The 26,675-nt window shown below is 46.2% G+C and overlaps 1 protein-coding gene across 4 annotated transcripts in view; it reads right to left on the bottom strand.

The window, feature by feature from the left end:
- ERCC1 (ERCC excision repair 1, endonuclease non-catalytic subunit) overlaps nucleotides 1-26,675 on the bottom strand; it is a 1,099,273-nt gene that overhangs the window by 201,324 nt on the left and 871,274 nt on the right. For all 4 annotated transcript variants that reach the window (XM_044084339.1, XM_044084340.1, XM_044084337.1 and 1 more), the window contains one exon: nucleotides 17,118-17,189. In XM_044084339.1, the coding sequence (XP_043940274.1) occupies nucleotides 17,118-17,189 (72 nt within the window). The remainder of the gene's footprint in view (nucleotides 1-17,117; nucleotides 17,190-26,675) is intronic.

Below are 26,675 nucleotides of genomic sequence, written 5' to 3'. Positions count from 1 at the left end.
CTGTCCCTTTGGCCGGGTGATGGAAGCCTGGCCCAGCAGAGAGGGAGTGCAGGGAGGAGCCGAGACAAGGACTGGGGGTCCGGATGCTCTCAACAGAGCCCTCTCCACATCGAAAGCCGAGGGGGAACCACTCTCTCTTGGATCCGAGAGTCGACTCCCACTCGGATCCGATGAAGGGATCGGAACTGGCGCCGAGACCATCGGATCCGAAGGACCAGTGTGCTCCTACCTGGACGGAGCCGAAGGCACACTGAATCCCTCGGATCTGAAGCTCGGGCCACGGCTCCGAGAGGTCGGATCCAACAGGCACGATGGCAGGGTCGGATCCGAAGTACCAAGTACTGTCGGTGCCGACCCACCTCCGGCTCCAACGCTGCTCGGCTCCGAACGCTCCGAACCCGGGTAGCGGGTCGGAGAAGGAGCAATAGGATGGAAAAAGGGTGTCGAGCTCCCCCCCGAAGGGGGGGGGGAGGCAAGAGCACTCCCATCTGCAGCTGGGCCTGGATGAACCTTTGCATCATCCAGTCCAAGTCTGCATTGGACATACTGAAGGTCGATCTCGAAGAGGTCACCGAGGCAGGCCTGGAATGCCACCTCGATGGAGATCGGGCCTCCTCCTCCTCGGGCCCTGGGGAGAAACAAGTAGATCGGAGCCGAGGAGGAGGAGACCTAGAAGCAGTGGAGGGAGAAGCCTGCTTAGCTGGTGAAGCCGAAACGGAGGTCTCGGCCCGCCACTTTTGGTGCTTCTCCCTCCTGGCCTCCCTGTCCTCCGACGCTTTAGCGGGAGTTTGAGTCCCGGTCGTTGGAAGGGGGGCAGGAATGGCAGGAACCACAGCCTGTGGTGGAACCATGGGAGCAGCGGAGGCCGGAGCTGAGTCCGGGGGTAAAAGTCCCACCAAGACCAGCTTCGACCTGCGCTCTTTCAGTGCCCTGGGGTTGAACGCTGCACAAATGGTACAGCCTGAGGTGAGGTGTTCAACTCCAAGGCACCGAACGCACCGAGTGTGGCCATCAGCCGGGGAGAGCTTATGGCGACACTCGGTACATTTAGAAAAAATGGCTTTGGGGCCTCAGCCATACTTAAAGAAAAAGTAATGCTACACACACACACACACACAGGCCCCAAAACACAACACACACTCTCTAACGCCAGCGAAGGGAGGGAAAACTACTTAAAAGAAAATATATATATATTTTTTTTTATACTCTACAGGGTACCTAACGCTTACAAACTTTTAGTTATGTACTCACCATAACTTCAGATGTTTGGGATCCATCTCGCCTACATTCTGAATGATGGGTTCGGAGCCGATCCCTCGGCTCCGACTCGGCACGCTTATGCCAAAGAGCGAAGTCTCTTATTGGCTGAGCTTACTATATCCCAGGATGCACCACCAACAGTCCCCCAGATCTAGTTTGTCCGCATACATGCACACATGCATACCCTGCTTATATAACATCGTCAGATGAAACAAGATAAAAACAGTGGAGCTCAAAACCGTTCTATCTCTTCTGATCTGCAAGGCAGGGGGGAAGGAGGGTGGGTATCAGGAATGTAGGCGAGATGGATCCCAAACATCTGAAGTTATGGTGAGTACATAACTAAAAGATGTTATGTGATCCTATCTCGCCTACATTCTGAATGATGGGACAGCGTCCTAGCACCTGAATCCTGGGTGGCTCACTGGAAAACACTCCTGAGTACCGTGGAACCAAATGAAGCTCGTCCTTTAGATGCCACATCCAATTTGTAGTGGGAAATGAAAGTGTGCGGGTTGGACCAGGTAGCCGCAGCACAAATTTCGAAATAGCGAGCTTAGAATGAAAAGCTATAGAAGTAGCCATAGCTCTGGTAGAATGAGCTTTGATAGATGATGCGAGTTGCTTATTTGAAGAAGAATAGGCCTGAGTTATGCAATCTCTGATCCATTTTGAGATTGTAGCTTTTGTGATGGTTTGGCCCAATTTATTATCTGAGAAGGACACAAACAACTGGTCTGACTTACGAAGTTGCTGGGTCCTGTCTAAATAGAAGCGTAATTGCCTGTGAACATCCAATTTATGGAGAGTGTATTCTGCCTCATTAGAGAATTTTGGAAAGAAAACTGGTAGTTCTAGAGATTGTTGAAGACAGAAACTAGAGCAGACCTTTGGGACAAAGGATGGATTAGGCCTAAGAGATACTCTATCTTTGTGAAAAATGAGATATGGTGGTTTAATAGACAGGGCTTGAAGCTCTGAGACTCTTCTTGCTGAAGTAATAGCCACTAAGAATGCCGTTTTCCATGACAGATATTTTAATTGCAAGTAGCAGCCGGTTCAAAGGGGAGATGTTAATGCACGAAGCACTAAATCAAGATCCCACGGGGTGCAGGATGAAATACTGGTGGTCTTAACAGACTCGCACCTTTAATGAATGTTTTGCATAGCCTGCTGCTCATCAAAGGAGGATCCGTGGATTCATGGAATTTAGAGATAGCAGCTAGTTGAACTTTAATAGTTGAGACAGAAGATCCCTGATTAAATAGGGATGTTAAGAATTTCAAAACCTCTGGGACAGGAGCAGTGATAGGGTCTAAGCCCTTGAGTTGAGCCCAGATAGCAAACCTCTTCCACTTACTGAGGTACAATTTGTTAGTGGTGGGTTTATGGGCCGAAGACAAAATGTGAACAACTTCGGGTCTAGTGTGTGGCTCCTGACTAAGGTCGGAAGTGGAGGAGCCAAGCTGTCAATTTCAGAGATTGAAGGGACTGATGCCAATGTCCCGACTGATGGATTAGCAAATCCGGGATCAGGTCTAAGGTCCACGGATCGCCCACGCATGCTTTTTCAGGTAAGGAAACCATATCTGACGAGGCCAGTATGGGGCAATCAGAATCATTGAAGACCTTAGCTGAGAAGCTTTTGAATGACTTTGGGAAGGAGTGGGATTGGAGGAAAGCATAAAGCAACCCTGTTGGCCAGGGTTGAGCTAGAGCATCCATGGCGGTACTTCCTGATGTGGAATCAAGGAGAAGAACCTTTGGCACTTGGTGTTTTGTGGAGTCGCAAATAGGTCGCAGCGTCCCCCATCTCTTGAAAACCTGGGCTGCTACTGTGCGGTTTAGAGACCATTCGTGAGGAGAGAGAATTGTCCTGCTTAATTTGTCCGCCAATACATTTGACTTTCCGGGATGTGGGTCGCTACCAAGAAGCGGTTGGTAGCTACAGCCCATTCCCACACTCTCATGGCCTCTCTGCAAAGGGGATACGATCTGGTCCCTCCTTGTTTGTTCAGATACCAAACCACCGACATGTTGTCTGTGTGGATGGCGATGATACCCTGAGGAAGGAACTTGTGTAAGGCCTGTAGGGATAGAAGTACAGCCCTCATCTCCAACACGTTGATGTGGAGAAGAGCTTCGTCCGGAAGCCAGGAGCCCTGAACTAGCCTGCCCAGACAATGCCCCCACCCTATCTGGGAGGCATCTGTCGTCAGGGTAACCGCTGGAGGGAGAACAAAAGGTTTGCCCTGATCTAAGTTGGAAGTCTGAAGCCACCAGCGCAGGTCCCTTTTGCATATTTCCGTAATCATGATGTGATGATTGAGGGGGAGATCTTGAAAGGACCATTGAGTTGATAAGAGCCACTGAAGAATCCTCATGTGTAACCTTGCTAGAGGAACTAAAAGTACCGTGGCAGACATTGAGCCTAGAACCTGTAGGACCATCCTGGCTGGGGCTTTGGATCTCGAGATCAGAGCTTGAACTTGGCCCTGTAAGGTTCGGATCCTGTCGGCGGAAGAAAGACACGATCAATCTTGAGTCTATCTCTGCTCCTATAAACTTTATGCGCTGAGAGGGCAGCAAGACAGACTTTGACCAATTGAATGTAATCCCCAGGAAACACCCAGGAGATGGTGGCTTTGAGGTTGTCCATAAGTAGATGCCTGGTGGTGGCAGTCAGGAGCCAGTCGTCGAGATAGGGAAACACTTGGAATCCAAGGCTCCTCAGGTGAGCCGTCACTACTGCCAAACACTTGGTGAACACCCTGGGGCTGTGGTGAGACCAAAGGGCAGAGCACAAAATTGGTAATGACTGGCTCCCAGGCTGAAGCGCAGATACCTCCTGGACGCCTGATGTATCGGTATGTGATAATAGGCGTCCTTGAGGTCTATGGAGCACATCCAAACATCCTTCTCCAACAACGGGAGAATGGATTGCAACGTGACCATTCGAATTTGGATTTCAGAACGGATAGGTTCAGTCTGCTGAGATCCAATATTGGTCTCAGGTCCCCTGTCTTTTGGCACTAAAAGAACCTGGAGTAATTTCCTGATCCGATTTGGTCTGTGGGGACCGGTTGGATGACTCCTTTTGTAGCAGCTTTGAAGCTTCTGCGGCTGCTATTTCCCTTTGACTGGGTGGTGGGTCCGGGATTCTCTTGGATGGAGGGGGTGAGTATTTGAATGGGATGGTGTGACCTCCGGCAATTATCCAAGCACCCATCTGTCCTGAGTGATTGACTCCCAGGCTTTTAGGTGCTTGCCAAAGCGACACCCGACTGGCTCGAGCAGCACAGCCGGGCAATCCCTCATGTCGTGTGGGAGGCTGAAGAGCCACGAAAGGACTCGCGGTCTCCAGAATTGCGGGGCCCTCTGCCGCCTCTGGGACGGCGTCTCCCTGAAAAATTTCCCCGCCCTCTGCCTCTGGACGGGAAATCTTCCTGCTGTTGGGAGAAAAACTTGCGAGATTTTCGGAACCACATTTTCCCTCCTCCTTTGGCCTTGGGGTAAGGCCGAAAGGGAGTGGAATAACGGGCCCCTACGGCAGATAACGTTTTTCCCTCTTGCTCACAGCGGGTAAGGGTGTCTTTCACCTTGGGTCCAAACAATGAGGACCCATCAAAGGGAGCGTCGGCGAAGGAAGACTTGAAGGCCTCCGCAAACTGACACAAGCGGAGCCAGGCTTGTCTACGTAGAGCCACGCCTGTGCCTGCCGCTCTACCCGCTGATTCGGCCGCATAGGATATGAGCCTCATGGACGAGTTAGCAATTGACGACAGGATAGCCAACTGAGAGCTAACGGACTGGGCTAGCTGCTCAGGTAGGTTACCCGAGAGGGAGTCTGACACCTCCTTGACCAGATCCCTCCGAAGCCTAGTCAAATGTGCCAAATAATTCAGAGACCTTAAGGTAAAGGCCGCTGAAGTCAGGGTGCTTCCCGCACCTATCCATACTCCTAGACTCCTTATTAGGAGGATGGATGGACGTTGAAGCCTCTGCCACGTCCTGCTGTGTAGCAGATGCCACCACCATGGCATCTACAGCCACGCCTTTAGTAAGGAACTTCTTCTCGGGGAGCAGATAAGAATTTGTTGGACGAGAAGGGACTGGTTCCACAGTATCCGGTGTTCCCACGCCGACAAACTAAATCCAGAAGCTCGTCAAGGGCGGAGACACCCAGGAGGCGGAGGGCTGAGCCCCAAAGGCCTTGAGGAGCACTGATTCGTCCGCAGAGGGGGTTTGGACATCCAGCCGCCTCGTTGTTTGAGGATCTCTAAGATGTCTGCAAAGGAGACATCATCAGAGGACGACTTAGGGACCCCTCTGCATCATCCATATCCGTGTCCGATGTGATAGACTCGGGAGTCCACGTGCTTCCTCTTGCACGATCTCTTCCTTGGGGTTCCTCTGGAGATGACTCAAAACCCTCAGGAAGAGGGAACCCCAATGGGGGTAACCTCAGGCCTCGGGGCTCCGCTGGCCACAGACAGGGCAACTACCAAAGACCCAGTCTCCACGCCCAGGGAAGGTGCTGGTAAAACCGGAGAGATGGCGAAGAGGATTTGGCCAAGGCACTCCTCATGGCTCTGAAAGCCGGACCTCCGAATCCTGGGAGCGCCCAGTCTCGGGGCCATGATAGTAGACGGAAGTCCCGAGTCAAGCACCGAGGGAGGCTCGAACCGAAAGCATCGGTCCCAAACATCACCCTCGGGTCCAGCCGAAGAAGTCCACAGACCAAACTCGGACCCGAGGGCCCGGGTTGGAGTAAGGGTCGGAGCCGACCCTGAGATCTCCACCGGCTCCAAGAGCACCTGCTCACGGAGCCGAAGCAGTCGGAGGAGGAATAGCAATGGGATGGGTCATGGCCATCGGCTCCGAAGCCAACTGGGTCGGAGCGAAACAAATTTTGGAAGACTGGGGACTGGAAAAGTCTTTGGAGCACCCTGTCTATATCAGAATCCGACATTCTCAAGACCGAGAGGAAACAGAACGGGTTCGAGAAGACCTCTCCTCGGCCCCAAGGGACTAGGGGACCGGCTCGAGGCGACTCGATGAGAATCGGCGCCGAGGAAACACACACCAGATTCCATCGGTGCGAGGTAGACTGGCCGAGGAGGAAGTGTCTGGCGGGTGACCTTGTCGGCTCCGAGAGCAGTGGAGCCGACGAGGTGACCGCCTCGATGCCCCAGCAATCGGCTCCGAAGTCGAGGAGTCGATGCTGGAGGCATCGAGGCAGACCGTTCGACCTCGGCTCAAGTCTTTGGAGCCAAGGAGAGGCCTGCCTAGGTCTCTTGGCAGTCGGATCCGACGGACTGGTCGGAGCCAAGCCCTTTTCTTTTGGCAGGAGTCGGAGCGAAGACAAGGCTTCTTCAAAAGAGGGTTTAATCAACCCTTTAAGAATTAATTTATTTTTCCTCTCCTGGAGGACCCTAGAGGAAAAAGCGTGACATACGCTACATGACTCCTGCAAGTGCTTAGCCCCTAAACAATAAACACAAAGTAGATGGTCATCAGTAACAGACATCTTAAAAGCACACTTAGTACATTTTTAAAGCCCGAAGGCCTAGGGGCTTGAGACATAATGTTAGCAATTCCTGACAGGAAATTTAACCACTGTAGAATCGGTTAGACAAAAAACCAAGGCTTACAGAAACTGTGTAAACACAACCTTAGGTGTACAAACCGGAACTTTAACACAGTAAAAGTTCAGTTATAGAGTTTAACCTAAAAGGCCCTGGATTGAAAGGCCAAAACAAACTCTACCCAATCACACACAATAAGTCCAGTACTCAATCGAACACAGCAATAGCAATAGCAAAAGCAATAGCCGTTAAAACGGCTTTTGTGAGATATAAGCACAAAAACTGACAGAAAAAGTAGTAATAAAAGCTACTCAGCCCAGCCAGCTCGAGACCACGTCCTTGCAGTTAAGCGGCAAACGAGATCTGGGGGACTGTTGGTGGTGCATCCTGGGATATAGTAAGCTCAGCCAATAAGAGACTTCGCTCTTTGGCATAAGCGTGCCGAGTCGGAGCCGAGGGATCGGCTCCGAACCCATCATTCAGAATGTAGGCGAGATAGGATCACATAACATCTTAATTTTGAGAAAAATTAAGAAAGTTGACAGAAAATATAAGACTTAACTGCCAAGTACTAGACGAGCTCACAGGAATCCAGCTATCCACAAGCGCAGCAAACTAGATCTGAGGTTATGGAGGGTTAGCAGGGGATTATGGGTGAGGGGAGGAGCTAGGAGCTCGGATCCATTAGCTTGAAACAAGTTGCCGGCTCGGATCCGATATCGGATCCAAGACAGTACAATTTTGTACCTACCATAAATGTAGATGTCCGATAGGAATGCATCTGCAGTCCTTACAAATGGGTTGTTCTGCCGTCAAGCAGCCCTTCGGTCGGCCGGATTCCAAAGTCTGGGTCTGGCCTCGGCTGGTGTCGCACTTCACCCGACGTCATAGCTGCAGTTATTCGGGTATAAAGGCATCACCCGACGCCATTTTCCTCAGTGTTTCTTGCCCCAGATGCCAGGTGCCCTCTTGGAAGGCTAAATTTGGATAAATGCAAATGATTCAAAATAGTAGAGAGCAAACACAAAAAATAAGCATGTATGTACATATATACAACAAATACACCATAATAGATTCCCCCAGCTAGCTATAAGATGGGCAAATACCCTAGGAGCACCACAGAGGGGAAGGCGGGTGGGTAATCCTGACTGCAGATGCATTCCTATCGGACACCTACATTTATGGTAGGTACAAAACTGTACTATGTCCTTCAAGGATGCATCTGCAGTCCTTACAAATGGGTAGAATACCATAGCCAAACTGGGGGAGGTGGACAAATAAAGTTATGGTGTAGTTAGGATCCCTTGCAAAACAGCAGTGGCAAAGCCTGCTCGGGATCTAGAGTGTAAAGGTAAATTATAATGCTTGGCAAATGTATGCACGGAGCTCCAAGTAGCAGCTTCTAAAATGTCCTTGGTAGCCACTCCTCGTAAGAAGGCTGTGGTAGTGGCTGTTGCCCTTGTAGAGTGAGGCCTGATGTTCTCTGGAGTTTTCTTTCCATGGTAGGAGTAACAAAATCTAATGCAATTTCCTATCCACTTGGAGATTGTCTGTTTTGAGATTGCTTTTCCTTCCCTTCCTGTTGCATATGCTACCAGTAGCTGGTCAGTTTTTCTATTGCCCTTGGTCCTGTCCAGGTAATAGCGTAATTGTCTATGCACATCCAAGGTATGTAATAGTCTTTCTCCCCTGTTCTGTGGGTTAGGGAAGAATGTAGGTAGGTGGATAGCCTGATTTAAGGAAACTCTGGAAACCACCTTAGGCATAAAGGAAGGATTTGTTCTCATGGACACTCTATCTTGATGGAAGATCAGGAAGGGTTGTACTGCCATTAATGCCTGAAGTTCAGATACCCTTCTTGCTGAAGTGATTGCCAGCAGGAAAGCAGCCTTCCATGATAAGTATTGCAATTCTGCTGTTGCTGCTGGTTCGAAAGGAGGAAGTGTCAATTTTTCTAGCACAAAGTTCAAGTCCCATGCTGGTAATGGTGGCTTCCTAGGAGGCTTTACATTTTTAATTCCTCTCAGAAACTGTCTTAGCAGAGGATGTGAGAAGACAGGAGGATCCAAGTCGTACTCTGCTGAAATAGCTGATGCATGAATCTTGATGGAGGAGTAGGACAGACCCGTGTGGAAGAGCTCTGTCAAGTATTCCAGAATGTTGGCTATGTTTACCAGTGACACATCTTCTCCTTTTTCAGTACTCCAAATGAGATATCTTTTCCATTTTGCTGAGTAATTTTTTCTTGTTGAGGGTCTGCGAGCCTCAAGGATAATGTCTTTAACCCTTTGGGATAAATTTGGGTTAATTGGTCTTATGCAATGTTCCAGGCAGTCAGCTGCAGAGTTTTCAGGTTGGGATGCAGATTGTTGTAATTGTTCTGTGTTAACAGCAAGGGAACCAGGGGAAGTGGCCACATTTGTTCCCGAGACATGCTCCTCAGTAATGGGTACCAATGTTGCCTTGGCCAGTCTGGAGCTATCAGAATGATCCTTGGACGGTCCTCTTTGATCTTCAATAGCACTTTGTGCATCAAAGGAAGTGGTGGAAATGCATATGCTGCCAGGTTTTTCCAACTGAAGGATACGGAGTCCACCTTCCAAGCAAGTGGGTGGTACGTCCTTGTGCAGAATTTCTTTAGTTGGTGATTGTGTGGGGATGCAAATAAGTCTATTTCTGGGAGTCCCCATTTTTTTGTAATGGTTTTGAAGATGTCCGGATGCAGCATCCATTCGTGGGCATCCGTGGTTGTCCTGCTTAAAATGTCTGCTAGGATGTTTTCTTTTCTTGGTACAAAAATTGCTTTCAACTGTTTGTTGTAGCTCAGGGCCACATTCCAGAGATCCAGTGCCATCCGGCAAAGAGGGTATGAGTGTGTGCCTCCCTGTTTGTTGATGTACCACATAACTGTGGTGTTGTCTGTCCTTACCATCAGTAGGCCTTGCTGAAGGAATGGTCTGAATGCCTGAATTGCCAGTTTTACTGCCAGCATTTCCTTTAGGTTTATGTGTAGGTGCAGTTGGTTTTGAGACCATAAGCCTTGCATGCACTTGTCCAGCATGTGTGCCCCCCAACCGAGGTCTGAGGCGTCTGTCGTGATGGTTTGGCTTGGTTGAGCACTGTGAAAGGGCAATCCTGTGTTTGATTGACAAGCCTGAGCCCACCACAGGAATTCTTGCTTCAGGCATGGAATAATGGGAATCTGGGTTTCCAAGCTGTGCTTGTGTTGAGACCATAAATTCCTTAGGTACCACTGTAGTTTTCTCATATGCAGCCTGGCATGAGGAACCAATATTATGCAGGATGCCATGAATCCCAAGGCTTGCAGAACTTTTCTTGCTGTCAGATGGTTCTGTTTTGTTAAGGCCAGGAAGTAGAGAGGTAGCTGCTTCTGTTTTTCTACTGTTAGGAATGCCATTTGCCTTGTTGTGTCCAACTCTGCACCCAGAAAGGTTATTTTCTGGGATGGTATCAGTCTTGACTTTTTTAAATTGACTGTGTATCCCAGGGCTTGTAGCAGATAAATGACCCTTTGTAAATCTTCTGCTAGCTTGCTTTCGTTGTCCGCTTGTATCAGGCAGTCGTCCAGGTATGGGTAGATTTGGATTCCCTGAAGCCTGCAATGAGCAATTACTGATGCCAGGCATTTCGTGAACACTCTGGGTGCAGTAGATAAGCCAAAGGGCAATGCTGAGAATTGATAATGCTCTGATCCTGCAAGAAATCTGAGGTATCTTCTGCAGTTTGGTCGTATGGGGACGTGCAGGTATGCCTCCTTGAGATCTAGAGTCACCAGCCAAGACTCCTTGCCCAGCATGGGAAGAAGCTGCTGTAAGGTCAGCATTTTGAATTTTGGAACAATAAGGAATGTGTTTAAAGCGGACAAGTCGAGAATAGGTCTCCATGTGCCTTCTTTTCTTGGTACCAGGAAGAGTCTGGAGTAAAATCCTTCACTTGCTCCATAGATGGTACCTTTTCTACAGCTCTCATCCTTAATAACTGAGATATTTGTTTTAGTGCTTCTGCCTTTTGATCTGGAGGTAGGTTTGGCATTCCTCTATTCCCTGGTAGAGTATGGAAGTGAAACCTGTAACCTTGGTCTATTATCTGTAAAATCCACTTGTCTCTTGTGATGTAATGCCAGTTTGTCGTAAATAAGGCTAGCTTCCCGCCTAAGGGTGCTTGTAGTTGTTCCCTGGTAGGCGGTGCCAGAGCCAAGTCACTGTGATTGACCAGTAGTTGTGGTGGTGGCTGTGTCTGTGGCTGTGCCTCGCTGGTTGTTGCCCTGCCACTGACGTCCTCTGTAAGCACCCCTGGATTGGCTTCTGCCTCTTGAACGCCTATTCCTGCCTCTCTGAGTTCTGGAGGAGTCTGGAAAGGACCAATTCTTGGAGGGCCAATTCCTGCTAAACCTCGGTGGTTGGACCTGCAAGAAATCTTTTACTGTTTGGACAGATTTTGCCTTCTCTTCCATCTTTTTCAGTACTTGTTGTGCAGGAGAGCCAAACAAATTAATCTTATCCATAGGAGCATCTAATAGTTTTGATTTGACATGGTCTGGTAAGGCCTGTTCTTTTAGCCATGCATGCCTTCTGATGACTGTGCCAGTCATGGCTGATCTAAAGGAAGCCTCCAGTGCATCATAGCCGCATTTTAGGAATGGTTACTGACTTGTTGAATGTTATGTACCATTTCCTGCACATATTTTTGTCTACTGTTTCATCTGCCGACACCTTCTTGGTTAACTGATCTAGTAAAAATTCTTGATACTGCATCATGTGAAATTGACAGTTCAAGGCCCTAGCTGAAAGAGTAGCAGAAGTGTAAACTTTTTTACCCCATCTCTCTAAGGATCTGGATTCCCTTTCAGAGGGGAGGGGGTTTTTGGCAGAGGTGGCAGCTACAGCCTTAGGTCCTTGGGAGATAGTCTCTGGATCTGCAAGGAGAGCCTTATATAAGTGATAATGTGTGTCCGGGACCCTGTAGTATCTATCGGGCTTAACAGGGGCCGGGGGCAGAGAATCAGGAGCAGTACAAGCATCATTAAATGCATCATCTACAACAGAAAGAACTGGAGGTATGGCTAAAGGCCTATGTTGTGGTAAATGCAGAAAAGTTCTAAGCCTTTTTCTGGAATCTGAAAAATCCTGGCCCTGCCACTGAAATTGTTCCCTCATAGCATGCAGGGTTTCCCCAAAGGAAAATTCCTCAGGCGGAGAGGCAGAAGGAATGGACTCTTCACCATCAGAGTCTTCATAAGGGGAGTATGGGGCCTCTGGAGGGTCTGTATCAATTGAATCATCAGAGGAATCATCTGAAGACAGTGGCTCAGGGGGCTCTGCTCTAGGCCTCTTTTCTGGAGGCGGATGAGAGGCCCTGTCTGGTTGAGGTTGGGATCCTCGGATTAAAGAAATGAGATCCTGTGCTAAACTAAGCATTTGTGAACTAGAGCTAGGCCTGTGAGAGGGGGGCTTTCAGGCACAGATTTAGTAGTTTTAGCTGCCTTAGCCCTGGCAAAGGCCTTAATGGACATGGCTGCAGGTGGCCTAGCAGCTCCACGTGCAGGGGTTGAACTATCCAAGGGAATAGTGTCTGATAATTCCTGAGAAACTGTAACAGTAAGTGGGGTATCAGAAGCCGATTCCACGAGGTTAGCAGAGGCCTCGGCTGGAGGAAGAATTTCGGCTGAAGGTGGAACCGCTTGCTCGGTTTCAGCCGAAACCGAGAACTCACGGTTGGCTTAACCGCGGTTTTGGCCGAAACCGTGGACCGCGAGTGTCGGTCCTTTTCCTTGCGTTTTTTAGAAATTTGCGAAGTCGGAGGATCCGACGGCATAATATAAGCAAATTCGGAGCCGAAAAACTCCTCAGCAAACTCCGACCGGCGTCTAAGCGTCCGCCGGTTAAAAGAAGCACAGGCTAGACAAGCTGCGACATCGTGGTCTGGGCCTAGACAAGGTAAGCAGTAAGAGTGGAAATCTTTATGAGGTATTTGTTTCCCACAAGTTAACCAGTTATTCACTTTTTCTGACATCGGCTGAGGCAAGAAAGAGTCCCCAACGGGGTACTTAGCTTTTTAGAAGTCTTCGAAGTAGTTTTCGGTAGTAGTAATCTCTGGTTCTGACCGACCGGCACTTGCGAACAGCTTCTGCTTCGGGCGCCATGCGGCAAGAAAGACTGAGGAAAATGGCGTCGGCTGATGCCTTTATACCCGAATAACTGCAGCTATGACGTCGGGTGAAGTGCGACACCAGCCGAGGCCAGACCCAGACTTTGGAATCCGGCCGACCGAAGGGCTGCCTGACGGCAGGACAACCCATTTGTAAGGACTGCAGATGCATCCTTGAAGGACATCCACAGGTTGCTGACAAATGAACTCCCTACTTCAGATCGAAAATTTCAGGAGTTGGCTGACTGGCACTTGCGAACCGCTTCTGCTTCGGGCACCGCACGGCAAGAAAGACTGGGGTAATGGCATTGGCTGCATGTTTTATACCCCTGACTATCTGACATCATGGAAGAAGGGACAGCAACCGATGCAGGACCCAAGACTTTGTTAATCAGGCCGACTGAGGGCTACCTGCAAGCAGATAACCCAAATGTAATGACTGTAACAGTGAAACACGAAGATCATCAATACTTGTAATTGGCTGATCATAACTGACCATTAAGTCCAGGTGGGAACAATCCCCCCAGTTTGACTATCCATTTTTTCTCCTTGTTATTTAAAACTGTATGCCAGCCAATGACATTATTTCTTGTGCCTTTAATAATATCAACAATAGTGAACCTAAACCTGGCAGAGGGATGTACTAAAACATGCTTATACAAGGCATTGCTAGTCCTTTGATGTTTAATATCACTAAAGTGATGACTAACCCGAAATTTGAAAGGCCTGGATGTTTGGCCCACATAAAAACCCCACAGGAACAGGTAAGCAAGATATACCACCCAATCTGAGGAACAATTAGCAAAAAAACAAATATCATACACCCTGGCTGTGTTGTGAGTAGTAAAACTATTAATTCGATTGATGCTACTGCAGTGGGCACAATGACCACATGGATAACATCCCATCGCAAGCTCCCCTGCTAGTGTTCTCTGTGTGGGCCCTCTGTCCCTAGTTAGTCGATGCTTATAATGGTTAAAGTATGCACCCACTGTTTTACCTCTCCTGAAACTAAAGTGGCACCTGTCATTAAAGTGACCAAGTTTATGGACAGCCTGCACTATGTTCCAATTACGATGAATAACCTGACAAAACATGTCTGTGTTCCTACCATATGTAGTAGTAAACCTGAGCTGAGTAGAAACATTACCGGATTTAGTATGTTACAAGCAACATTCCCAAATCACAATTCATTAGGCTCAAAAGGATTTGTTCTGATGTTACAGAATATGAAAACTCCAGGAGGGACATGCTTCAGAGATTCAAACGTAGGGGCTACAAGCCTGGGATTATTACTATGGCTTGCCATCATGTATCTAGTAAGGATAGGTTTGAATTAATGGAATATAAGACTAAATCCAGTAATGTTTGCAAAGTGACTGCAGCAAGTTTGGCCCAATCAACTGAAAATCTTTTCCACAATATTCATGTTGAATGACCACTTGTGAGGCATTAGAATGGACCTGCTTAACTTGTCTGCTATCACACTGGTTTTCCCCAGAAAGTGCATTGTTATCAGAAACCAACTGGTTGAGATTGCCTATTGCCGCACTCTCATAGCTTCTCAACAGAGGGAACAACATTTGATTCCTCCTTGTTTGTTGATGTACCAAACTAGTGACATTGTCCATCTGAATCACAACAGTTCCAGAGTGAAGACAGTCCTGAGAAGTCTGCAATGCTAAGAGGACAGTGCTCATCTCCAGAACATTTTTATATGCGCACTGGTCTCTTCGGGAGACCATGTGGCTTGGACTCCCCCCCCAACCCTATCTGGAAAGCATCCCTGGTAACTATTGCCCTGGGTTGGGGGAGTAAAGGAGCAACCTTACATTACCTGATCAGAATAAATCCACCATAACAGATAATTCTTGCAGACCTGAGTTATTTTGATTTGGGCGAATAAAGGTTGGTGAAGAATGGACTACTGAGTTATAGGGCCCAATGAAGAATTTTCATGTGATACCTTGCTAGTGGAACCAGAACTATCACAGCAGACATTGACCTCAATGCTTGAAAGATCAGTTGAGCTGAAAGAAAAGAACTTTGAATGATCTTTTTGACCTGGAATAGAATGGTTTGAATTCTTGATAAAGGGAGAGAGGCTGCCATGGATACCATATTGAACAGGGCTCCAATGACCTCCAAATTTTGAGTTGTTTGAGTTGAAATTTCTTGTAATGGATGGTAATTCCTAGGTAAGAGCATAATTTGAGTACGTAATCTTATGCTTTGATCAGCTGATGCCTGGTTAGAGCAGTTATGTGCCAGTTGTCCAAATATGGAAAGAGCCGGAATCCCTGTAGCTTCAAAGTGAGCTGCTACTACTGCTCATACATTTGGTGAATACCCTGGGGGCTATGGTGGGACCAAAGGGCAGAGCTCTGAATTGGTAATGACTGGCATCTGTTAATTTTAATATGACAGTATGCATCCTGAAGATCTATATCAAGCACATCCAATCATCCTTGGGCAGAATGGACTGAAACATGACCTTACGGAACTTGGTGTACTGGACTGATTTGTTTAGAATACTGAGATCCAAAATCGGTCTCCAGTCCCATGTTTTCTTTGGCACTAAAAAGAATCCTGAGTAAGTTCCAGACTCTCTTTGGTCTGGGGGGACTTCTTGGATGACTGTTTTTTGTCTTGCAGGTTATCTCTAGTGCTGCTGCTTCCCTCTGTTTAGGTGAACATCAGGAATTTTGTTTACTATTAAGGGGTGGTGGTAGGGAAAAGGGTATTATGCAACCTCTGGAAATAATCCTCTGCACTCATGAATCATTTGTAATCTCTAGCCAGAGTCTCTGGTTAAAGAATAATGCCTCCACAGGTGGACAATCAGGCCTCCTGTCAGAAGTGGTGGTGGGTTTTGTCAGAGAAGGTATCACCAGATCCCTGGTTTTGTGGACCGCTTCTGCTGCAGGGATGGCGTCTTCCATTAGTGTTCCCCCCTCTGCTCCTAACTCCATGTAGATCTTGGAAGGGACCCTGGGACTTTCTGAACCACATTTTTCAATTACCTCATTGATTCTTATGAAAGAACAAATGAAAAGGTGGATGAGTTTAAGTACTCGGGACCAACAGTTTAGAGAAATGGTGAGTGTGGAAGAGAGGTGAAGAAGAGTACAGGCAGGGTGGAATGGGTGGAGAAGTGTGTCAAGAGTGATTTGTGACAGACGGGTACCAGTAAGAGTGAAAGGGAATGTCTACAATAGGGTAGTGAGACCAGATATGTTATATGGGTTGGAGACAGTGGCATTGACAAAAAGGCAGGAGTCAGAGCTGGACGTGGCAGAGTTAAAGATGTTAAGATTTCCACTGGGTGTGACAAGGATGGACAGGATTAGGAATCAGTATATTAGAGGGTCAGCTCAGGTTGGATGCTTTGGAGACAAAGTCAGACAGGAGAGATTGCATTGGTTTGGACATGTGCTGAGGAGGGATGATGGGTATATTGAGAAAAGGATGGAGCTGCCAAGAAAGAGGAAGGCCTAAGATAAGGTTTATGGATGTGGTGAGAGAGGACATGCAGGTGGTTGGTGTGACAGAGCAATATGCAGTGGACAGGAAGAAATGGAAACAGATGATCCGCTGTGGTGATCCCTAACGGGAACAGCCGAAAGAGAAGACGACTGATTCCTATGAAAGGTCCTTTGAGAAGTTTAAAAATGTACTCCCACAGCAGACAAGGTCACACTTTTTTAAAGCAGGAACAATTTATTATAGAAAGAAACAATAACCCCTTGCTACATTAAAATAGAACAGTTTTACAGTTTATTAGCAGTCAACCAGTTTGGCTTCTGGGGATAATCAAAACCTCTGTCCCACCCTTTCTAAGGCTTTGGAAACTGCGCAGAAAGCTGAAGGCAGTTCAGAATGGCAGCTAGCACACGATACAGATGGCAACTATAAAAATGCAACAAAAAAATTTGTATTTCATATACAGCTACGTAAGAATATGCAATAAAAATTCTGTATATGCATACAGGAATGTGGTGCACATTTGGTACATACTGGAAGTTTATAGACCCACTAAACCTTTTTTCCTGTAAGCTGCATGAAGCTACTTAATATCTAGCAGTTTATCAGAATCCTCACCCCAAAAGTTGAAAGAAGAGTTGCAGAATCAGTCTTGTTCACGGACTTCACTGTGGTCAAACAGTCAGTCATCTGAAAAAAATATATAATAATTCATGTGTACATGTGTGCATCTAAGCAAATGTTTTTTTATACTCAAGTATTCTCCAAAACAATGCTTTTTAAATTTTGACTTCAGTTTCCATGACGAATGCTTAACTTTCTCAATGACACATGCTCTCAATAAGGCAGTACTTTTTTCTAGATAAAATGACCAGCTTTGAAAAATAAAAAAGCATACATTACTGAATTGTCTTTTGCAGAAACACTGACCTTTTTAGGTTGTAGTCTTCAGATTAGAAATGCAACAACAAAAATCCTTGGCTCATGCTCAGTGTCACATCTGTACTGTGTACAATGAGCAGTAGAGGCTATTTATCCACTGAGCTGGCAGACCACGTGTTCATAAAGACACGCTGCTGGCGAACTGCATTTCTGTCCCCATACATTTCAATGTATGACAAGGAATGGCATGAATAGTGCAGTGCCTTAGAAGAATACAGCATACAAGGCACTTGGATGTTAACATTAATAAAAGGTAGGTTGTACAGCAGCAGTGGTAATTTTTTCTTATAATCAGTACACAAGACACTCAAAAATGGGTCAACAAACGTAAAGCATGGCACATGGCAAGGCAGCAATGTATGCCCTACAACAAAGCAGTACACAAGGCGACCGAGGAGGTAAATGTAAAGTGGAAAGCACAGCAACACTGTGCTCCCTAAACCGAAAAAAATACTGCTTTGAGGCAGGAAATGCAGTTAGGGTGCACAACACAACAGAATCAACATCAAGTTAAGGTGGGCAGAGCATAGCAGCAATGTGTACTCTAGAAATGAGCAGTGTGAATTAAAGGGGAAAGGGGACAGATGTAGTTACATACAGGTAGCACAACGAGGCAGCACTGTGCCCTACAACTAAATGGTGTACTTTAGATGGAGTGAGGTCATCATTAACGTGAGGCATAGAGCGGTGCACAGCTGTTCTGAAACTAAAAAGAAAACAAGGGACTAATGTGGCACTTCCTGTTGCAAATAGGTTGCATATCAAAGCAGCACCACTTCTTTTAGCTTTTCCCGGTTAGGGGTCACCACAGCAGATCACCTGTCCGCTCATGATTGGCAGAGTTTTATGGTGTCGAGTTGCCAGCCCAGCACACAACCTTCCACAGAAGGCGCACACACACATGCACTCACGCCTAGGGACAATTTAGAGTGCCCAATCCACCTACAGCATGTCTTTGGGATGTAGTACAATAAAAACTTTTCACCGGTAGCTAAAGAGAGTTCCTGTAAAGACTGAGCGGGTGAAACGATGATAAAAACCAGGCTCTCTCACCACGAAGCTATGAAAAGCAGCTTAGAAATTCTGTAGACAGCCCGATGTCACGAAAACAGAATCGAAAAAACAGCTTCAATTTCCCAATATGAACATAAGCGCTTTCACGTAGCAACCACTACGCTTCATCAGACAGTGCATTTAACATTTAAAGACTTCAATTTATATTGTATAAATTGAAGTCTTTAAATGTTAAATGCACTGTCTGATGAAGCGTAGTGGTTGCTACGCGAAAGCGCTTATGTTCATATTGGGAAATTGAAGCTGTTTTTTCGATTCTGTTTTCGTGACATCGGGCTGTCTACAGAATTTCTAAGCTGCTTTTCATAGCTTCGTGGTGAGAGAGCCTGGTTTTTATCATCATGTCTTTGGGATGTGGGAGGAAACCGGGAAACCCACGTGACCACAGGGAGGATATGCAGACTCCGCACAGTAGGCACCCCAGCCGAGGATCGAACCGGAGAACCTCTTGCTGTGATGCGACAAAGCTAACCACTGCACCATGGTGGCCGGCCATATCAGAGCAGCACTGTGAACCCTATAAAGGAATGATGTACAAACTGCTGTGAATGGGTAAATATTATTGCAAGGATAAAGCATATAGCATAACAGAAGTGTACAGCCTACAACTAAGCACATAAGTACTTGAGACATTTCTACTTGCAGTATGGATGTATAACACACAAAGCACTGTGATATATACTACACTAAACAATGTACAACATGTTAGAGGAGCTAAAACAACCTGGAAAAAGAGCACATCACACCACAGAACTGTGTACCCTATTACTCGATAGCACACAATGTGCAGGATTAACTGAATGTAGAGTGTCCAGCATGAAAGCACTGCACACTCTACCACTCTACAGTACAAAAGGTATGGAAGGAAAGGTTAATACCTTAACACAGCACAGTGCACCTTAGAGATCACACACCAAAAAAATGATAATCAGACATTTCCATGGTGCACAGGGATAAAAACCTGACTGTAACCAAGACAACACAGATTTGATTAGATTTCCAAGCACTGGAAAGCTGATGGGGAGGATGGGAGAAAGTACAGTTGTGTACACTTACCATAAATGTAGATGTTCGAGTGTATTCACTGTTGCAGTCCTAACAGTAGCCCTCGATCAGCCAGAATATCAAAGGTAAGTAAAAATGACATCGGCTGTCATTGGTTGCAAAGGAAGTCCGGTACAAAAGGAGGCAGCCGATGTCACTTCCTCAGTCTTTCTTGCCATAACAGTCAGAAGCCCCCAGAAAACAAGACTTAAACCAAAAGCAATTTTGGCAAATATCATCAAATTTAGCCTGTACCTTAGGAAAAGAGAATAGGAGAGAACCAAAAAAGGGGGAAGGAGGGAAGGAAACCAGGACTGCAACAGTGAATACACTCAAACATCTACATTTATGGTAAGTGTACACAACTGTACTATGTTCATAGTGTTTCACTATTGCAGTCCTAACTAATTAGTTGATTACCAAAGCTTAGAGAAAAGGGAGGAGGAACCAACAGAATCAAGGTTTGGGGATAATGCCCTGCAGAACAGCAGTGGCAAACCCTGCCCTGGCTCTGGAAAACAAAGGCAAATTATAATGCTGTGTGAAAGTGTGAACAGAAGACCATGTGGCAGCTTCCAAAATGTCTTTAGTAGGGACACCCCTTAAAAAGGCTACAGAAATGGAAGCTGCTCTATTTGAGTGGGTCCAAACCCCTTGATGAGGAACCTTGTCATGAAAGGAATAACAAAAAGTAATGCAATGTGCAATCCATTTATAAATGGATTGCTTAGAAATAGCCTTGCCCTGGGCTCCAGGGGCAAAACTGACCAAGGTTGGAAGGTGTATGGACTGATTAAGAGTCAGGCTAGAAACCACCTTAGGCATAAAGGAGGGGTTGGTTCTCAGACAGACCCTATCTGCATGGAAAATAAGAAAAGGCTCCACAGCCATCAAAGCTTGCAGCTCCAAAACCCTCCTAGCTGAAATTATAGCCAAGAGGAAGGCAGTCTTCCAAGAGAGAAACTTTAAATCCGTAGTGGCAGCTGGCTCAAAAGGAGGAAGAGTGAGTTTCGCCAGAACAAAATTAAGATCCTAGGCTGGAGTAGATGCCCTTCTGGGAGGTTTTAAGTTACAAGCCCCTCTGAGAAACATTTTCATCAGGGGATGAGAGAAAATGGGTTGCTCAAAAGAACAATGAGCAGAAATTGCTGAAGCATGGCTCTTGATAGAGGAAAAAGAAAGACCACCCTGAAGTAAATCAGCCAGGTATTCCAGGATCAAAGGAAGGGTAGGCTGAGAAGAAGATTCCCCTCTAGTGTGCATCCGACGAGGGGATCTTTCTCATTTGCCATCGTAGGACATCCTAGTGCTAGGCCTCCTGGCCTCCCTCAGCACGTCAACCACCTGCTGGGAAAGGGAAGAAGAAAAGGATGGAGTCATACAATGAGCCATGCTGCCAAATGGAAAGACTGAAGATGAGGATGTAGAATGTTTCCCCCTTCCTGAACCAAAAGATCTGGTTTCACAGGAAGATGCCAAGGAGGAAATTGGGAGAGACTGCGAAGCAGTGGATACCAGTGTTGTCTGGGCCAGTCCATTGCTATGAGAATAGTCCTTGGTCGTTCATCCCTGATCTTCAATAATACTCTGGGAAGAGGAGGGAAGGCATAAACTGACAGCAGCGTCCAAGGGAAGGACAGAGCACCCACTTTCCAGGCTCTGCTGTGATGCTGTCTGGTGCAAAAAAGAGGTAGAAGATGGTTGTCTGGGGAGGAGAAAAGATCCACCTGAGGTGTGCCCCAACTTTGAACGATGCTGTAAAAGACTGCTCTGTTCAGCTGCCACTCATGGGGATCCAGGGTTTGTCTGCTCAACTGGTCTGCCAAAACATTGAGCCTTCCTGGAAGAAACTGAGCTAGGAGATGCAGGCCCAGGGATGCTGCCATGGACCCAAGATTCACACTCTGCCTGCACAGGGAGTAAGAATGCGTCCCTCCCTGCCTGTTGATGTACCACATGACTGTGGCATTGTCTGTTCTGACGAGGAGGGTGCCTGGAGAAAGAAGATGCTTGAAAGCTAGTAAGGCTTGCTGAACTGCTATTAACTCCTTTAGATTTATGTGCAGGTGCATTTGCTGGGCATTCCAACATCCTTGTATGCATCTGCCATCCAGGTGAGCTCCCCAGGCATAGTCTGAAGTATCTGTGGTAAGAACTTGAGTGGCAGGAGGTGGGCGAAAAGGCATGCCTGTGTTTTGTAGACAGGCTGTTGCCTACCATAAAAACTCTGTCTGCAGAGATGGAAGCAGAGGAATCATCATATCCAGGTCCTGTGTGTGTTGACACCAAATGTACTTGAGGTGCCATTGCAATTTCCTCATATGCAGTCTTGCATATGGAATCATGAGAATGCAAGAGGCCATGTATCCCAGAGCTTGCAGGTATTTCCTTTGCAGGGAGCTGGGACAGGCTTGCCAAGTCCTTGAAGTAAACTGAAAGAGTTGTCTGTTTCTGCCGAGTTAGATATATCATCTGGGTGGCTGTGTTCAGGCTCGCTCCCAGGAATGTTACCTCCTTGGATGGCACCATTTTTGATTTTTCCTCATTGAGAGTGTAACCCAGGGTAGAGAGAAGAGTCTTTACAAATTCTAGATCCATTAACAGCTGTTCCTGAAAATTTGATTGAATTAGACAATCGTCCAAGTATGGATAAATCTGAATTTTCTTCTGCCTGCAAAAAGCAATGAATGGAGCCAGGCACTTTGTGAAAACTCTGGGAGCAGTAGATAAGCCAAAGGGCAGCGCAGATAATTGATAATGTTGATTGCCCTCCCTGAAACAAAGGTATTGCCTGCAACTTTCCCCGAAAGGGATGTGCAGATAAGCCTCTGAGATCCAAGGTTACCAGCCAGGAATCCTTTTCTAACATTGGTAGCAACTGATGCAAAGTGAGCATTTTGAACTTTTGAATTACCAAGAAAGAGTTCAGAATGGATAAATCGACGCCAGGTACCTTCTTTTTTTGGAACTAGGAAAAGTCTGGAATAGAAACCCTGGCCTACCTGCTGAGCAGGAACTGATTCTATTGCTCCCAGATGAAACAGAGACAAAATTTGTTTTTCTACTTCTGCCCTTTGATTTGGAGGAGCGTCCGGGAATCCTTTGTGAACTGAAAAGGTGTGGAAAGAAAATGTGTGCCCTAGGGATACAGTTCTGAGTACCCATTTGTCGTCAGTGATAGTGGCCCAGACATTTGCAAAAAGGGCCAACCTTCCCCCGAAAGGACTCTCCAGGCAGGCAAGAACAGGCAGAAGTTGGATAAAGTCATTGTGAGTGTTTAGACTGAGATGCAGGCTTAGAACTTCCCGCCTTGGAAGTGGAAGCCTTCCAACGCTTAGACTTTTGAGGGGTAGCCACCTGCCCCCTAGATTTGTAACCTCAAGTCCTAGAACAGTTCTGTCTGTAGGTATCAAGAAATGCCCAACTCTTAGAAGGGTAATTCCTGCTAAAGCGAGGAGGTTGAACTTGCAGAAAATCCTTAACAGTTTGCATAGACTTGGCCTTATCCTCCATTTTTTTGAGCACTTCCTCTGCTTTGCTGCCAAAAAGACTGTCCTTTTGCAAAGGTACATCTAAAAGCTTAGCCTTGACAGGCTCTGGTAGGGGCTGTTCCCTGAACCAAGCGTGCCTTCTGATAACAGATCTGGTAGCTGTAGCCATGCACGAGGCTTCTAGAATGTCAAAACCACAACGTAAAGAATGCTTATTGACAAGATTGGCAGAATTCAGCAAATCCTGCATATCCTTACTCTCTGCCAACAGAGGCACACTTGCTATCCTAGACTAATAGCCTCCAAGGTGTGCTGCTGGTACTTCAGCAAATGACAAAGACAATTAGTAGATATAATAGCAAGAGTAGCAGAGGTATAAACTTTTTTTACCCCACCTATCTAGGTTTCTAGATTCCCTGTCAGAGGGAACAGGATTTTTGGTAACAGTGGCCTTAACTCCTTTAGGGCCTTGAGAAATAACCTCTGGATCAGCCAACGGATTCCTGAAAAGAAACAATGAGAATCAGGGACTCTATAGTACCTGTTAGGTTTCCTGGGAGCAGTAGTAACCGAATTTGGAGTCAAGGAATTTTCCAGAAAAAACACCATCAACCACTTCCAACACTGGGGGAATAGCCAGATGCTTATGCTGAGGTAAATCCAAAAACTCCCTAATCCTTTTCTTAGGCTGGGGATAATCCTGACTTTCCCATTTAAAATGCTCCCTGAGGGTATTCGAAGTATCACCAAAAGAGAAATCCTCTGGGGGAGAAGCAGAAGGGATGGACTTCCCCTGCATCTGAATCCTCAAAAGGAGAAAAATCCTGAGAAACTTCCTCTTCATCAGCAGAAATGCTAAAGAATCAGTACCAGAAAAAGACAAAGCCTCAGGAGAAACACCCCTACTCCTTTTAGGAGGAGGAGGCTGTGAACCCATAATAAGAGTCAAAAGGTCATTAGCCATTTTATGTGCAACCAAAAACAATTCAGAAATGCCAATAAGTTTATTGATATTATTAAAAATAATTGGAATATTCTTTTAGCGGATCCTACATTGTCTTCCATTATAGCTCCAACATGCTCCTTTTCTTTTAGGAAGGGCAAAAATTTGGGTGCTTATTTTAATCACCATAAGCACCATTCTGATTCTATGCATTTACAGTTGGCACAGACTACCATTACGGGTGACAAGCTTATTGGCTGTATGCCCTGTGGCCATTGCAATAATTGCAAATATGTATTAAGAACTAAACAATTTTCCAGCAATAACAGCATCATTGTATATGATATTAAGTTTTTTGCTAATTGTAATTCTGATTGGATTGTCTACGTGGCTTGTTGCAGCTGTCACGCTTTTTATATCGGTCAAACGTCTAGACCTTTTAAGCTAAGGGTTTCAGAACATTTGAGTGATATTATATGTAAAAGAACAAGTAACGCACTTTACAAACATACACTTAAACACAACACAGCTAAATTCCATTTTTTGGTCATTGACAAGATCATTGGTGATCGTTCGCATAAATCTGGTTGGCACAGCAAATTGAATATTAAGGAGAAGAAATGGATTGTTAAACTGGGCTCACGTTTTCATCCTGGATTGAATGAATACTTATGAATATTTATAAGTATTTATGAATGGCTATATTAATATTTATGAGTTCTCCAATCACTTTTTGTTTCTAATTAATTCAAAGGTATATATGACTTCAACTGTTTTTTGTAATGTTACACTGATGAAGGATAGGTGAAATCCAAGCCGAAACCGGTCTGTTATTTGAAGTTATGACCCAATAAACCTCATTCCACAGCTTTTTGTTGCTGGCTGTTTGTTTTTTGGTTCATTAGCCATTTTAACCATTTGGGATTGAGGGGAACGAGAAGAAACTGGAGCCTGCTTTTTCACAGAATTACGAATGGAAGATTTACTTGCAAGTCTGAAGGACTCGGGAGGCCTGGCAACTGCCGAAGTTGCAGTAGGGGTCATCGGTATGAGCTTGCTGTCTGAACGAAGAACTGAAGCCTCGGACACCGGAGTCAGCTTAGCGGCTCCGGCTCCAGCTGAAGCGGTGACAGGCAAAAGGTATGAAGGCAAAATGGAGGCCGGAGGCCTGGGGGACTCTGAAATGGTCTCAACCGAGGCCTGTGGTTGAAAATCTGTGGAATGCAGGGCCTGCAAAGGTGCCTCACTGGCTACCACATGATTGACGACCATCTTAACATCATCCGAGGACTTAACTTTCTGAAACCTGTCATGGTCCTTATCCTTACGTTTCTTGGGGATATCCAAAGCCTGAAGACAGGCGGACACCATACCGACAAACTTAGGCCAAACCCCAAAAAGTTTAGCTAAAAGCTTAGCCCAACGACGAATAGTACGTGGATTAAAGGAGGCACAGAGATCACAATTAGGAACGTCATGGTCAAGGCCTAAACAAATAATGCAACAGGAATGAAAATCTCTATGGGGAATCTAATTTCCATAAGTAAGACAATTATTAACTTTTTCTGACATTCGTTAAGGCAAGAAAAGAGGATCCACAACAGGGTACTTAGCTGTAGTTGACTTCAACTTTGTAGTCGGAAACCAAAAAAGGTAAACTGCCGACCGGCACTCGTGCAAGAAATGCTTCTGTTTCAGACTCCACGGCAAGGAAGACTGAGGAAGTGACGTCGGCTGCCTCCTTTTGTACCGGACGTCCTGACGTCCTTTACAACCGACGACAGCCGATGTAATTTTTACTTACCTTTGGTATTCTGGCCGATCGAGGGCTACTGAGAGCCGGATAACCCATTTGTTAGGACTGCAACAGTGAAACACGATGAACATCAGGACACCACCTGCTTACCAATTTTAAGGAGGGAGAGGCATGGCAGCTTGGGTTACATTTATTTATTCATTCATTCATTCATTCAATTTGTTAAATGGTCCAGAGACCTTTTTCAGCCACAACCTAGGCCAATAGGGAAAAAAAAGAAGTTATGTACTCACCGTAATGTTCCATGTGAGTTGTTCATCTCGATGGGTTCGGAGCCGATCTACTACAAACCTCAAGGTCTTTAGACAGCTCGAGGCCAAGTCCCTATCCCATGATGCACCTGGAGTTACCTCAGACTTTGTTTGCTGTGTCTAATAATACCATGTGCCATTCTATCACTCTTTAGGAGAAAGCCCATAGAAAGACTGAGCAACCAGGATAAAACTAGTATCTCAGTCCTTGAAAAACCCTGGAGGGGGTAGGAGGGTGGGAAGTAAGAATGAAGGCGAGATGGACAACTCACATGGAACGTTATGGTGAGTACATGACTTCTTTATGTGAAGTTGTTCTACCCTACCGTTCATTCTTACAGATGGGTAGTGTCCCAAGCACCATCTTTCTCGGGTGGCTCACGGGAGTATGTTTTTCAGGACAGTAGAACCAAAGGAGACCCTTCCCTGGAGGCCTTGTCAACTTTGCAATGAGTGATAAAGGTATGAGGTCTTGACCAAGTGGCTGCTGCACAAATGTTGTCTACAGGAAGCCTAGCAGAAAAGGAAGAAGATGTGGACACTGCTCTGGTAGAATGAGCCTTAATTTTGTGTTGTAAAGGTAAATTAGCAGCTGAATAAGTGGAGGTGATACAA

Source organism: Protopterus annectens, chromosome 9.part0, assembly GCF_019279795.1.
Source record: "Protopterus annectens isolate FY-2018-M chromosome 9.part0, PAN1.0, whole genome shotgun sequence".
In the NCBI taxonomy this organism is placed as follows: Eukaryota; Metazoa; Chordata; order Ceratodontiformes; family Protopteridae; genus Protopterus; species Protopterus annectens.
Note: the sequence above shows the minus strand (reverse complement) of the source record. Positions and strands in the feature narration are given on the sequence as shown.